Source organism: Strix aluco, chromosome 32 (genome assembly GCF_031877795.1).
Source record: "Strix aluco isolate bStrAlu1 chromosome 32, bStrAlu1.hap1, whole genome shotgun sequence".
Lineage (NCBI taxonomy): Eukaryota > Metazoa > Chordata > Aves > Strigiformes > Strigidae > Strix > Strix aluco.
In genome coordinates this window covers 247,635-261,779 of record NC_133962.1, presented here as the reverse complement: position 1 = coordinate 261,779, position 14,145 = coordinate 247,635, and the positions used below count along the sequence as shown (strand labels likewise).

At 55.6% G+C, this 14,145-nt stretch overlaps 1 protein-coding gene across 9 annotated transcripts; it reads left to right on the top strand.

Annotated features, from left to right (window-relative positions):
• The first annotated feature begins 4,425 nt into the window (after nt 1-4,425).
• LOC141916931 (coiled-coil domain-containing protein 81-like) lies at nt 4,426-14,134 on the top strand. Of its 9 annotated transcripts, none has more exons than XM_074809867.1 (13): nt 4,434-4,700; nt 4,880-5,011; nt 5,819-6,169; nt 6,914-6,974; nt 8,409-8,509; nt 8,998-9,045; nt 9,990-10,051; nt 10,993-11,146; nt 11,365-11,621; nt 11,797-11,882; nt 12,261-12,376; nt 12,854-12,965; nt 13,485-14,134. In XM_074809867.1, the coding sequence occupies exons 4-13, from the start codon at nt 6,946-6,948 to the stop codon at nt 13,777-13,779; spliced, it is 1,260 nt and encodes a 419-aa protein (XP_074665968.1). In that variant the 5' UTR covers nt 4,434-4,700; nt 4,880-5,011; nt 5,819-6,169; nt 6,914-6,945; the 3' UTR covers nt 13,780-14,134. The 9 variants fall into 9 exon arrangements, with proteins under 9 accessions (XP_074665971.1, XP_074665972.1, XP_074665970.1 ...); XM_074809866.1 differs by having other exon boundaries at nt 4,875-5,011; XM_074809872.1 differs by having other exon boundaries at nt 4,833-5,011; nt 9,001-9,045.
• The last annotated feature ends 11 nt before the right edge of the window (nt 14,135-14,145 follow it).

The window sequence follows — 14,145 nt, the reverse complement described above, 5'->3', positions numbered from 1 at the left end:
TGGGAGGGGAGCACACTGGGAGACACTGGGAGATATTGGGGGGGGTAAATGGGGAAACTGGGGGACATCCAGGGACACTGTGGGGACCCCAAGCCTCCGTCTCTGTCACCATAGAGGGATCACGGGACACTGGGAGGGGCCACAGGGACAGTGGGGGACCCCCAGGCTACCCCCTGTCCCCAGCATCAGGGTCCCAGTAGGGTCACTGGGCAGACTGGGGGCACTGTGCCACCACCCGGGGGTCCTCTTGGCTTTCCCAGCAGAGGAGGGGGGGTGGTTGTGGACTGTCCCAGGCTCCGATTTGGGAGGGACACTGGGGGAGGTGGTGGCTGACGGGGACAGTTTGGGTCCTGGGGTGGGGGCACCCATGGGGGTGTCACTGCTGGGGGCAGGGACACCACGATGTCCTTCTGGACGCTGCTGGTGACAGTGACACTGGGACCGCAGGTGCCATCAACACCAGTCTGGCCACGGGCTGGACACTGGCGACAGTGGTGGTGCCAGGGGAGGTGGCTGTGGGCACCAGGCTGGGGCTGAAGGTCATCACCTGGGGGGCAGGGGGACAGCGTGGGGCATAATCCTCTGTCCTGACTGTGATTCCCTTGGCAAAAAGAAGTGGCACTTGCAAAGGTAACAGGGAGTTCAAAAACATTTTTCCTAATTTGTTGAACTTTATGGATAAAGAACACCTGAGCAGCGCTGCCATTCCCTTGCACACAAAAGCCTTCTGAAGTCATGAAAAATAAATTAATTCCAGGCTTTGAGCAGAAAACTCATCGCGCCACTGGACAGCTGAGTTGTTGGTTGACCCCATCTAAAAGCCTTTCGAGAAAGAAAGGCTCAAAAGATTTGCAAGGGAGGCTTTTTAATAGGATTTTGACAGAGATCTTCGAAGCGGTCTTGTGAGAAACAACCTGTGGTAGGTGTTTGGGGAGCCCCAGCTGTGTAGAACAGCAGCTGACTCCCGTGCGGGGGGTGGCAGCGCACAGGCCCTGGAAAGCAGCACGTGCTCCCCCAGGAGCCGCCTACAGCAGCCCCGCCCTGTTCTGCCCTCTAATCAAACTGCAGCCCAGTGACCAGTTACACTCAGAGGAGAAAAAACACTTTTCCAGTTGAAGGTTTCATGAAGTGAACTTCAGGTAGTTAAGGATTCCTTACCATGCTCCTGGGCTGGCAGCAAACCCCCGTCTCCCCGCCCCAAGGCACAGTAAAGCCGCGGTTTCTCGCCCACATTCCGGCGTAACCTGCCAGCGCCCCCCACCAACACCACACGTCAGGGAACTGGCAAACAGAAGCAGAACGTGACTGGAGGTTGCTTTAAACACGACGTTGCAAACTGTACGGGCCATTCTGCAGACTACCAGGTGTGCTGTCGTAACACTGGTGCAGAGAAACAACACTTAAAATTTGAGTTTCTTCAGGAAGAAAGAAAAGAGAGTTCCTGGATGCAGCCTTCTCTTAGGGGACCTCTCCCCTTCTGCAAGGAACAAAAATGCAAGAAACAGCCTTGACCTTCAATGGGAGAGGCTAAAAAACCACAAACCCTTTTCAGGAGTGAGGACAAAGAGCTTCAGATCAACTAGTTTCAGTTTTAGGGGCGAAGAAAGAATCTCTTGCTCGATGATCCATTTGTCAGTGGAGTCTGTTCCAGGTTACACCATCTCCTGCTGCCATGTCAAACACGATTATGCCCGGGACTAACATGCACTAAAGCAGTAATGTTTCTACAAACACGAAAGAAGAGAGAATTCCCAACGGCAAAAACAATTCAGACCCTGATTTAACAGGGTTCAAGGGACCGGCAAGGCCTACTTCAGCACAGAGACTGTCCTAAAGTGAGGCCTCAAACCAAGAGCACTTCAAGACTGGGGGACAAGTGTTAGTGACACAACAAAGAACCAAAACAAGGGCCAAAACACTCTGAGCACTTTACACAGTATTTCCTAAGAGTCATGACGTTATTTTCCCCAAACTCTTCAGCTTCACACAAAACAATATCCACTGAGCTTTGAACAAACAAAAGCAGCCACCTAATACCTTCTCTGCTCCCCCACCGCGTCCTCCAGAAGGTGCCTGATGGTCACAAAGCCACCGACCCAGCAAGTCCACATTTATTTCATGCAGCCGGTCTGGTACAGCCAGGAATCCTGTGCAACCAGAGAGACACAATTACAGACAGCAGCTGGTACTGAGGATCAGCCACGGAACAAATGGATTCACGGGCAGAGACTGGGTAACTCTGATCATTAACGTTCCTGGCAGCTGCGGGGACATCTACCACCCGGCTTATTTCCACTGTCTCCTGCAACTCACAGGCACTGAGAAATCCCTCTATTTGCCCCGGGAAATACCATTTGTGGCACGTCTGGCCACGTTTCTGGGGGTCACTAGGAAAGTACAAATTCCAGGAAACAACAGTGTCAGCTGAAGCCTGCTCACTATCACCTTCTCCTGAAAAAAACAACCCCCAGACGTCCAACAAACAACAAAACCAGAAGCACACACACCACCAGCGATGTGCCTGTCCCACAACACTGCAAGATACAGGTAGGACTGCCAGAAACTTTTGAACTGCTGTGCAAAGCAGTGGCCGCTCACAGCATTTTAAGGAGTGTGTGAATGTGCAAAACGAATCTAAACCCGCCAGGAGATGGCGACTGCAAACCCTAAACGGAACCGGCAGCCCCAGCAGAAAATAGATCGTCGTTGCTTTTCCGCCTTAAAAGGCCGACCTGAACCCGTGACTGTTAACTGTGACCCGAGGCAGACGTGACCACGACCCCTCAAGCCTTCTGGAGGTGCAGGTGGGACTGAACAGGGTGGGGGCACTCGGAACAGGCTCACCCAGGCAGGCTGGGCACGGTCACCCCCACGTCTCTCCACCAGCACTTGCTAACGCTGGTCCCCTGGGGTATCCAGAGCTGCAGGCAGGGAACGGGAAAGCAGCTCCTCTAACACCAGCGTTCAGCCCAGAACTCTGCCTCCCCAGCGCCCAAACGGGACAAAACTCAAACTGGGCCCCTTCTCCTCACGCCGGGTCAGAGTTTGGGACGCCAACGGGATGCCACAGCGTGGGAAAGCTCCAAGGACACAGCCTAAGGGAACCGGAGCTCCCCGGCTCTCAGAGTAGTTCTAGAGCTAAAGCGGGGGCAGACATCAACTCCACATCAGGTAAGACAGGCCAGCGCTCAGCCCTGACCCGGGAAGGCAGCCTCCTCCCGGCCTGCCCAAGGGCTTCCAACCCAGCACACTTTCTTCCCAAAGCAGGACGCTGCCTTATTGCGGTGTGACGCCACTCACCCGCTCCTGGGGACGGCACCAGAGGGACACGGCACAAGCCATCAAGCCGCTGTCTGCGAGCACCAGAGCCCTCTGGGGACTGTTCTTCACCACGGGGCCCCTGAGAGAGAAAACAGGAGACAGAAGAGATGGCGAGACATTTCAGCTACGGCGGAGCTAGCTGTGGGCAACAAGACTGAGACTGAGCCCTTTTGCTCGGGGGAAAGTGCACACCAGAGAAATACCCGCTGAACAGAAATCTCCAGCTAAACAGAGGAAAAAAAGCAGATTTGAGGAGCACAACATCGCAACAGACTACCACAAGACTTCTTTTGTACGGTACTAGAGTGTAAACACACTCCACATGCATCAAAACTGGTCCGTAACTGTACATTCCATACAATTGCTCCCTCATTATTTAAACATAATTTAATACACAGCAATCTGTATTTCTGTGCAAATCAGTATCTAGAGAATCCAAACCTTGCCTCTTCCTCTGGCCAGACGCATCTTTCACCTCAACGTGCACCGAGAAGCATTCGGAAAACCCCAAAGCGCTTGTCTACAAAACCCCAGTAACACCCGTAGCTAAGGAATATTCGGAGAAGCCGCTGCAGAATTCATGGTGAGCGCAGACAACATCACCAGTGGAGGAGCTTCAGCAGCACAGTGTTCCCAGAGCTGGCAGCTTCTTTAGCAGATGAACCTCAACAGCTCTGCCCGCTGCGGTTTTTGCCCCGGAAGGTACCGAGTTCGTTTCTGCCCCTCAGACACTTCTCGCCGCGTTTCCTCCCCCCGGCCCTGCCGAGGCCGCACGCACCGAGCTCAGTGCCCGAGCAGAGGCACCGATTCCCCTCCGAGCACCCGCCGCTTCTTCCCCCGGCAGCCGATCGCCCGCTCAGCCCCGCTGCCGGCTCCCCCGCCCCGCTGGGACGAGCGGCCGGGCCCGGAGACCCCCCGCCCCTCCCCAGGCCCAGGCGCCGGCGGCCCCGGCCGGGCCCTGCACGCGCCGCGCGGTACCTGCACGCGCCGCCGCCGCCGCCGCCGGCGGAAAGAGCGTCCCGGGGCGGGGCGGGGCCGGGGCAGCTCCGGCAAGGCCCCCGCTAGAGGTGCCCGGCCCAGCGCCTGACCCGCGCGTGCCGGCGGGCACAGGGACGCCCCGGGCACGGCAGGACCCCGCCCGGAAGCCGCGGCTCTGAGCAGAGCCCGGCGCCGGAGCCAGCCGCGGGGCAGGGCCGTGCAGCCGCGCTTCCTCTCACAAATAAACCCTTTTTCTGCCCAGTTCAGCCCGTGAGGCTGCGTGCGGGGTGACTTCCCGGTGTTGGGCCCTGCAGCTGCGATCCGCGCCGCGCGGAAACACCCTTCGGAGAGTCCAAGGGAAAGTGTGTGTAACGCTGCTGGCACAGAGCACAGGCAATAAGGTCTCTTTGCTTCTTTATTTTGGGCGGTGGGGGTGGGATGGGGGGAGGGCTCTGGGGGAGGGGTTTGAGGCGTTGCGGGGTGCGTTGGGTTTTTTGCGGGGTTTTCAAGGCGGGTTGGGTGTTTTTTTCCAGCCGATACTTGTCCGGCGTGGCACAGCACTCATCTTCCCGCAGGGCAGTCAGTGGCAGTTCACCGCCATGAAGCTCTTCCTTAAGCAACTCAGACTTTGCACCTGGCGACAGGATTTGTACCGCCCGGCGCCGCGTTCAGAGCGGGGCTGCCAGGGCCGTGGTGGAGCGAGGGCGTTTGGGTGAGCGGCTGCGAAGGAATTTTGCAGCAGGGAGCGGGGCCAGGGAAGGGATCTGACCCCTGGGCTCGGCACTGGTGAGGCCGCCCCTCGATGAGTGGGTTCGGTTTTGGGCCCCTCACTCTAAAAAGGCCATTGAATGACTCGAGCGTGTCCAGAGAAGGGCAACGGAGCTGGTGCAGGGTCTGGAGCACAGGTCTGATGGGGAGCGGCTGAGGGAACTGGGGGGGTTTAGTCTGGAGAAGAGGAGGTTGAGGGGAGACCTCATGGCCCTCTGCAACTCCCTGACAGGAGGGTGCAGAGAGGGGGGATGAGTCTCTTGAGCCAAGGAACCACCGCCAGGACAAGAGGGAATGGCCTCAAGCTGCGCCAGGACAGGGTCAGACTGGCTCTTAGGAAGGATTTCTGTGCAGAAGGGGTTGTTGGGCGTTGGAATGGGCTGCCCAGGGCAGGGGGGGAGTCCCCATCCCTGGAGGGGTTGAAGAGTCGGGTTGACCCAGCGCTGAGGGATCTGGTGGAGTTGGGAACGGTCAGGGGGAGGTTCATGGCTGGACTGGAGGATCTTCAAGGGCTTTTCCAACGCAGCTAGTTCTGTGATTCTGTGAATTCCCTGAGGAGTTGAGGTGGGAAGGGGTCTCTGGAGGTCATCGAGTCCACCCCCCCTGCGCCAGCAGAGCCAGTTGTGCAGGACCATGTCCGGTTGGATTTTGAGTAACTCCAAGGCTGGAGACTCCACAGCCTCTCTGTGCAGCCTGTGCCAGTGTTTGACCCACCCTCGCAGTAACAAAAAGTGTGTTTTCTTGTGTGCAGGTGGGGTTTTATGTGTTTCATTTGTGCCCGTTGCCTCTTGCCCTGTTGGTGGGCGCTGCTGAGGAGTGCGTGGCTCCGTCTGCCTCCTTCCATCCCATCGGGTGTTGGTGCACATTGCCAAGATCCCCCTGAGCCTTCCACAGGCTGCACAGCCCCGGCTCGCTCAGCCTCGTGCTCCATCCCCTTCGTGGCCCATCCCCGGACTCTCTCCAGTCTGTCCCCGCCTCTCTTGTCCTGGGGATCCCAGCGCTGGACACAGCACTCGGGGGCGGCCTCAGCAGCGCCGAGCGATTCCCCAGGAAGGCCGGGGAAGGTGCATTCTGCCAGCACTGACAGAAGGGCCTATCCAAGGTAAAAAGCAATAAAATTCCTCCTTCTCGAGAAATGCAGTTAAGTATATATACTGATGGAAAGGAGTAACAGGGGTAAATATACCAGACGTGAAATAACTGTGATGCTGTAAGTCATTCTCAAGGAGAAGGTGCCCGCTTTCACTTGAATCGTCCTGACTGAACATTTACTCGCTTAAGAAGCGTAGCAGTGAGAGAGGCCACGCTCTCTGAAGCTGATAATCTGTTCCTACTGGATAGTATCTAACTCCTGAAAAGCGACCCAGCGCAGCCTTGGTGCTGCAGAGCTGGGAGGGCTGTTCGGGGGCTGCGGGCTGTGGCACACTGCAGGCACTGGGCAGTTTGCCTGAAATACAATTGAAATGATGTGACGAGCAAAGGGAATAAAAGCAACCCCAGCTCTCTGCTTATAAAGAGATTTTTCATAGGATGCAGCAATGACGGCCAGAAATAACACTTTGATCATCTAATTTTACAGTGAAAACCCGTGGTGCTGTCAGGTTCTCATTTCTTGCCCTTTCCAGCATTGTTGAAACTGAAAATAAGGCCATTTCCTCCAGGTTCTTTGCTGCGGGATCAGTCAGAATGAAAACACATTTAAAACTGAGTGATCATACTTGTTTTTTCCCACGCTGATGAAAACACGTGTCTGTGTTTCTCGAGAGCTGTACTTCCCATTCATCCCTAAAGAAGTCATCTTGCTTAAAGCCCAAGAAAACAAGGGTTTTCTTCATGTGTGTTACAGGTTCCTTTGAGGCCCAGAGATAAACGCACCGAATGACAATTCCTGTCTTTGCTGCATTCAGGTGAGTGAGATGGGTTTGTCCCTCAAGAGAAGCCCTGTGAAAACCAGAACTAGTTTTTGTTCATACTGACTCCTGAGTGTGTGTAAAATATGGATAATGTGGGCACCCTTTGAGAAGAATAACCCCCGTCTGTGGTGTACTTTATGAGACTGTATGTTCTGGAAAGGTCCAGAAGGAAAGATGTAGTCGCTTTCAATTAACAGAAGCAAGTTTCTAGAGGCCACAAAACCCCAGTGTTCGCATATTTCCCTTAGCAAGTGGTGACCTAGAGACAGTGTGCTGCAACGTGGGATTCCTGAGGGAGCGGCATCGATTTCCCTGAGATTCCCTAATTTGCTATCCACCCAAACTCCGGTGATAACACAGTGGAGGCAAATCCGTATCATTCTGAACAACGCGGAAACACCTCAAGTCCCATTCCGTGTTACGTGCTAGATGCCATCGCAGGCAATAAAAACTAATAATCTTGTTCCCGTTTTGGTCGTATAAATTTTACAGAGAAGTTTTTTACCTCTTCTCCCACCAAAAGCCAAAGATTTAAGAGCAAGCGAGTGGGGCAAGACAACAGCCAATGAGTTTGGAATTCAGAAATGTTTAGAAATCAGCGAGTTTGTTAGTCAGAAGGAGTGAAGGGAGGGAATGGGCGGGGAGTACAGAAGTAGTGCTTAACTGTGCGCCCAATAAAAAGATTTTATTTTCCCTTTCTTGAAGGAAAAGGGGTTTTTCCCACACCTTTCTAATTGCCTTGAGAAATGCACTACAATCCTCTTCCCTGAGAGCACAGAGCACTGCAGCAGCACCAGCCGTGCTGGATACATTGCTCTGAGCCTTATATTTGGCAACACGATCACGAGCTGCGATCACCCTTTGAACCTGAGCAGTTCCCTCCTAAATCTGCAAAGAAAATTGCAATGATGTGAGCTGGGCATTTAAAAACTATGCTGACAGATCTTTCCACACTCGTCAGCCTTCCTAGCACTAATGCAGTGGGGGTTGGGATGTGCAGAAAGACAGAGAAAACTGAACAGATTCCAGCGTGACGTGAGTGACTGCAGTGGGCTGAACGCAGGGAACCACATGCAGGGTGCTGAGGGACAGCCTGGTTCTCTCGGATGCTCTCGTCAAAAGGCAGCACGGTTCTCATGAACTGAACAGGCATTCTGGGTGAAGGAGGATGGGGAAATGCCTCATCCGGGGAAGGAAACACATAATTGGGTTTTACAAAGTAGGTTTCGAAACCGCGGGTGGAGGGGAGGAGGTGACCTGTGCTAAAAGTGTTGCCTTTTCTTTGAGTAGCCTTTCCAGGCCGTCGCAAATGTTCCCTTTCATCCATTTATTCCCACTGCTCCTTGTTAACTAGTACTTTCTTCAGTACAGTATTTCTTTTTTAGTTTATTTTGGTTTTTAACCACGTATTCTTGCATCTTTCTCTAGAAACATTCTGCACTTCCCTCTGTTCTCTCTGGCTTGCTGGCAGCCCCGTGGGAGATACACACCAGAGCACGTGTGTAGGTCGAATGCCACCTGCTCCCCAGGTACAGTGCAACGGGATTCGGGGGCAGCACACTTTTGGGGTTTCAGTGTTTCACCTCCTCCCAGTTCTGCCAAAACTTGCTTTGGCAGATTGCTCCGCTGCAGGCAAATTCCCTTCCTCTGTAGTCACAACATAGGGATAATCTTCCCAAGAACCTTACAAAACTTCTACAAAATGCAGACGCTGTAACCTCTGGTCCCAGTAGTGTTTTGGTTCAGAGGAAATGGTTCATTCTCAGAGTGAATTCTCTGCCTGCTGCTGCTTCCCCCATATTTACTTTTATTTACTATTTACCCCATATTACTATTATTTGCTGATGAAGACAGCCATGAAACTTGAGTGTAAAGACATCAGACCCCACAACCTCCTTGAGTAACCATGAGAAAGGGTTTGGTCTATCAGCCAGTGGGGGCAGTTTCAAGCCTCACTGACAGTTACAGAAGGGAAGTTTTCCAAATGTGAGAAACTAACTCGGAGTTTCTGTCATAGCAGCCTGGATTTGGAGCTGGACAGAAACCCAGCGCAGAGCGTGGGCAGGTAAGAATGTTACCAGTGAACACAGCAGCAGAACTGTGTCGTGCTGAGAAATATCAAATCATGGAAGAAAAGAAGAGGCAGAAAACAAAGTTTCTGTACGTGAAACAAATGGCCCAAAGCATAAACCATCTGGATTTGGGCAGCAGTAGAGGGAAGCGTAATCAGGAGACAGGGATGAAAGGATTGTAAAGGCAAAAGCCTTTCCTGCGTTCGTTTTTGCGCTTGGGGGGTGCGTGCTGGAGGGCAGGGAAGGAGGATGCAGCTGGAGCAGCGGGGCTGGAGCAGGGCAGCGATGCAGAGCGGCACAGCCCCCCCCACGGCACGGCTGCAGCCCCCGTCCAGCCCGGCCCGGGGCTTTGGGGGTTGTCCTCACCAAACCCTCTCCCATGAGGGGTGTCTCCCCAGCCCCCCGGGGGGTCTTTGGGCACAGCCCTGGGGGACAGGGATGGGGGCTCAAAGCACACAGAGCCCGTGGGGACTCGTGTGCTCGGTGGCCATGGGCCGCTGCTGAGCAGGGAAATGTCTGTGCCCAGTTCTCCGGCCCTGCTGGTGCTGGGGCTGCAGGGACCCTTCCTCTGGGCTGGGGGGCCCCCACCTCCCCCTCCAGCTCTGCAGCAGGGGGGGAGGAGGCCGGTGGAGGTGGGACCGGCGCAGCGGGACCCTGCGGTGACACACAATCCCATTGTCCCTCACGGCCAGGCCACCCCCGTGGTGTCAGCACGCCCTTCCCCGTGACACCAGTCACTGATCTCTGACCTTGGCCACGCTCTCGATCTTCTCGTTGGTGTGGAAGAACAGCGGCAGCAGCGCACCCTGCACTTTCTTCACCATGTTTTTTGTGTTTCTCCCCACCGCGGTCTTCAATGCGCCAGAGCTCAGGGGGACATTGGAGGGTTGAGAGCTGGTGGACGTGGAGCGTGACCTGGTTTTCCTTTGTTTTCCAGAGCGAAGAGCCGTCTGGGACGCGGTGGCCGGCTGCATTCAAGAACAGCTGCTGCTGCGCAAGGTGGGGTGACACCCGCATCCTCCTCGTCCGCCCAGAGGGCTGGGGAGTCCCCGCGGCCCCGGGGCACGGCCTGTCGTTTCTCTTCCCTCCTCAGAAAGTGGGAAACTCACCCCAAAAGTCCCCGCTGGGGACAAACAGGGCTTGTGCCAGGGTGGTATCGCCTCTGGGAGGTGGTGGTGGACCTCAGGGCTGATCCTGGGCACTGGAGACCCCCCGAATGCCCTCGGGCTTGTTAAAGAATCTCTAGGCTTAGCTTTATTGACAACTCAGAGTTGGGCCAACACCTCAGTGAGTGGCCAATGTCCCAAAGACTTGCACCGTTTATATACTGTATCTGAATCTATTACCTGAGTCCAAAGTCTTTGGAAGTTTCCACTCAACCTTTTAGTTCTTGATTCTCATCTTTTCTTAGTTATTAGTTATTTATGATATTATTATCTCACACAATTCTGAGAAAGACTCCAAGATGTTCTACGAAAAGCTTAGGTAGAGTGAGCAGTTTCGATATCCTAAATTCTCTTAATCTAGCAACCCCCCTGTGTTTAGTCAATTAATCATCCTTTGTTAAAAGTGCCTCCATAGGATTAGCTTGACTGGGTTTTAGAGCAGCCTTGGGTCGGGACTATCCAAGAAGCGGGCTAAGAACACTTTTCAGGCCTGTTGAGCAGCACCCCGGTGCCTTGGTAATACGACGAGATCGCTCAGTCCCGAACACGTTTCACTAGGCCTTAAAATCTATTTCAAATAGACCAGCGGTTGGATTTCAAATTCTTCTCCAGGCTGCTCCTGCCCTGACTTTTTCAGAGGGGGAGGACTCAGCGTCTCCTCCCCAAGCGGGAGCGGGCAGGATCCATCCCAACGCACCATCCCTGGTCAGGGCCACCTCCAGCTCTTCCCTCTGCCGTCCTCACCCTTGGGTCCTTCCTTCTCTTCTGTTCCAGGGTGTCCGAATTCCCGCCCTCGGCTGCTTCGACGTTGTCTCCAGACAGATCCAGGTTGGAGAGGAGGCCGTGACTATCCACAGGCCCGTCTTTCGCCCGGCCAGAAACCTCGTCGTGGTCCGCAACCTGTCGGACAACAAGGCCTACCTGCCCGGTAAGATGGCGGATTAAACCCCGGTTGGCTTCACGGTCATCGTGTCCCTTCCCTGGGGCTGAGAAGCTTCTCGGAAGTGACTCCCCGTCTGTGGAGCAGAGCCCAAAATTTGGGTTTTTTTTCTTTCTGGGGGAGGCAACGATCGTTTTGCCTTGGGAAGCGCCTGCGGAAGGGCCACTGGGTGAACGTCTCCACCCCTCTCGTGTGGTTTTTTTCAGGCAACAAGGAGCTGGAGCCCCTCAAATACTCCAAGGTGGCCGCAGCCGCCTCGGTGTCCCGGCAGAAAGCGGCGGGCTGCATCCAGGGCACCGTGTCCCTCCTCTCTTACTGCCTGGGGAAGGGGGAGAACGTTGCCTTCGTCCTGAGGGACATCGGGGTGCTCCTCATTGAAGGCACAACGGTGCAAATGAAGTTCTACTACGACATCCTGGAGATGTTGTCTGGGAAGGAGAACTTGGAACAAGTGATTTTCAAGGTCAGTGATTCTGTTTTTCCGTGGCGCACGTGGGCAGTCCCATGGCGGTGGCCCGGCAGGACACGGCCAGGTGAGAGTTGATGGTCCTACCAACTCTCCCTGCCTCAAGCTCCTCCAATACGGCCTCACAGCCATGTTGAGGACATCCCACCATCTTGGAGCTCCTCCATTACAGGTCCCCCGCCTGCTGGACATGGTGGTGTCCCGGATGGTACCTGTGGCCTCCCTGAGTTTCTCTGGCCATGTCGTCATCTTTCCCGAGTGAGTACGTTGGCGGCTGTAGCCGCTTTCAAGGTGACATTTGCTCCTTGTGACCCCACGGGTGTCCTCCCATGGGGACACCCGGCAGTGACTCTTGATGTCCCCAGGCCGTGGTCGCTCCCATAAGGCAGATTTGATGGGTAGGACCAAGGAATTTAGGCAACACTTCCTTCCCATGGTGGCCTGGACTCTTTGCTGGGTGACTCCTTTTCCCAGGACTGTGCTTGGGGATGGGGCATGGTGGACTTGGGGAAAAACATGGTAGAGTTGGGGAAAAAAACAGTCTTTACAGCAATGCCAAAATCTGCCGGTGAGCACGGCGAGCGGCAAGGGCTGGTGGTGCTCTGGGTCACGGCGGTGTCTTCTCCTCGTTCCCAGGCTTGAAATGGAGTTTGTGCACAAACCACCTCTCAGGGCTCTTCTCAGGACCTCGAGACAAGTCCCTGGCGAGGATGAGGAGACAAGAAGAGAGTTTCTGCCACCTCTTGGACAAGGTAAAGCAGCTCCCGGCTCCTTTCCACAGTGCGGGCAACCAAATTCTGTCATTTGACTTGGAAATCACCGGCGCTGAGTGTCAAAGGGCTCCGACTTGTGCCAAAGCTTCCCCCCAGCTCGGCACAGCCGTTTGTCCTAACGACTCATTGGCTTCACCAACACGGAGCCCCGGGGTGGGATGCGCCCAAGGGTGCGGTGGGAGGATGGTGATCCAAGGCCGCCTCCTCCCCGCCAAGAAACGACCCCCCAAAAGAGTCCCTGTCACCTCCCCACTCCCTCCTTCCTCACCGGGAGCTGACGACGCCGTCACAAAACCACGGCAATGGGGAACTGGGGGCAGAGAGGCTGCGATGGCGGCTGCGAGGGGAGCAGAACGGCCCTCTTGGACCTTTGGGGAAGGGGCCGGAGCACCCCTGCGTGTCACCGGGGCCGGCAGCGGCCCAGCGATGCTCTTCTGACGAGGTTTCTCCTCCCAGTTCCAGTGGGATGTCCTGGGTTCGCTGCTCCAAGCTCGCCTAACCAGGAACCACCACAGTTCCAGGAGATGACGGAGCAGAAGAAGAGGAAGAAGATAAAGTCTTCGGTCAGGTGAGGCTGAAGGCTCAGGGCTGGGGGTCTGCACAGGGTCGTGTTGCCCAGAGAGGTGGTGGATGCCCCATTCCTGGGAACATTCGTGGTCAGGTTGGACGGGGCTCGGAGCGACCTGCTCTGGTTGAAGATGTCCTTGGCCGTGGCAGGGGTGGGGGTGGACTAAAGGGACCTTTAAAGGTCCTTTTTAACCCAAACTATTCTGTGATTCTATGATTTTCTGACCCAGCCAGAGCCCATTCCCCAGCCCCAAGCACTCGCCGCCCATCACCGCCCATCGGAGGGGTGGGATGGGGCTAGTGGGACCCCCAGTTTCACAGGGCTGGATCTTCTCCAGCCCTTCAGGAGAGCCCCAGCGTGGCCTGGGGACACGGGGACAGCCGTGTGTCAGCCGTGGGGCCCGGCTCAGGGGGTTTTGTTCCTCACAAAGAGGCACAAAGAGGGTCATGGGGGGCAGGATGCGGCCCCAAACCCAGCGTGTGCTCAGGTAGAGACCTCTCTGCCGTTGTGTCCTTCCAGGCAGCAGCCGGTGATCCTGGGGGATTCCTCTGGAGAAAAGCAGCCTGGGACCGGCCAAGCCAAGGGCAAAGCTGCGCTCAAAGACCGAGCGTCAAGGCAGAGCCGAGCCCAAGCGCAGGCAGCGACAGCTCAGAGCTGCGGAGGAGGAGGAGGAGGAAAAGGAAAAGGAGGAGGATGGGGAGGACAAGTAAGACGAGGACAAGGAATGGTGGAAAAATGCTGGCAGCTGCAAAGACCCGGAAAGCCAAGCCCTCCCCTCCTCAGGAGGCCTCGTACTTCGGAACACCCGTCATAGCTGTTTTGTCAACGATGAGCTCTGAGGCCAGCCTGCTCGAGGAGGCCTCCTGCGACGGGCCCAAGTGGCCGCTACGGAGGATAAGATGGAGAGTGTTGTGAAGTTTACTCCTCAGAACTTCTGGCCGGTGTTGCAGTAACGTGGGAAAACGATTCCGGACGTGGAACTCCGGGGCCAACCTGCTCGAGGAGCCCCTCGATGAACACCCGGGCTTTGGGGCACCCAATGGAGGGATGAGGGGACCCGGCTCCCCGCGATGCCTCGCGCCGAGGAGCAGATCTCCCCGGGCCGGAGAGGCCCTGGCTGGAGCCATCAGGAAAAAGAGGAATAAAAATAAAGGGGGAAAGTTGCAAAAGGGCGTCGACT

Excerpts from the sequence above, each read along its gene's own strand:
- LOC141916931 (XM_074809871.1), top strand. The coding sequence starts at position 6,946 with ATGACAATTCCTGTCTTTGCTGCATTCAG. Across the intron at positions 6,975-8,408 it reads CCTGTCTTTGCTGCATTCAG|AAACATTCTGCACTTCCCTC; the intron begins GTGAGTGAGATG and ends ATCTTTCTCTAG. Across the intron at positions 9,046-9,989 it reads CCAGCGCAGAGCGTGGGCAG|AGCGAAGAGCCGTCTGGGAC; the intron begins GTAAGAATGTTA and ends TTTGTTTTCCAG.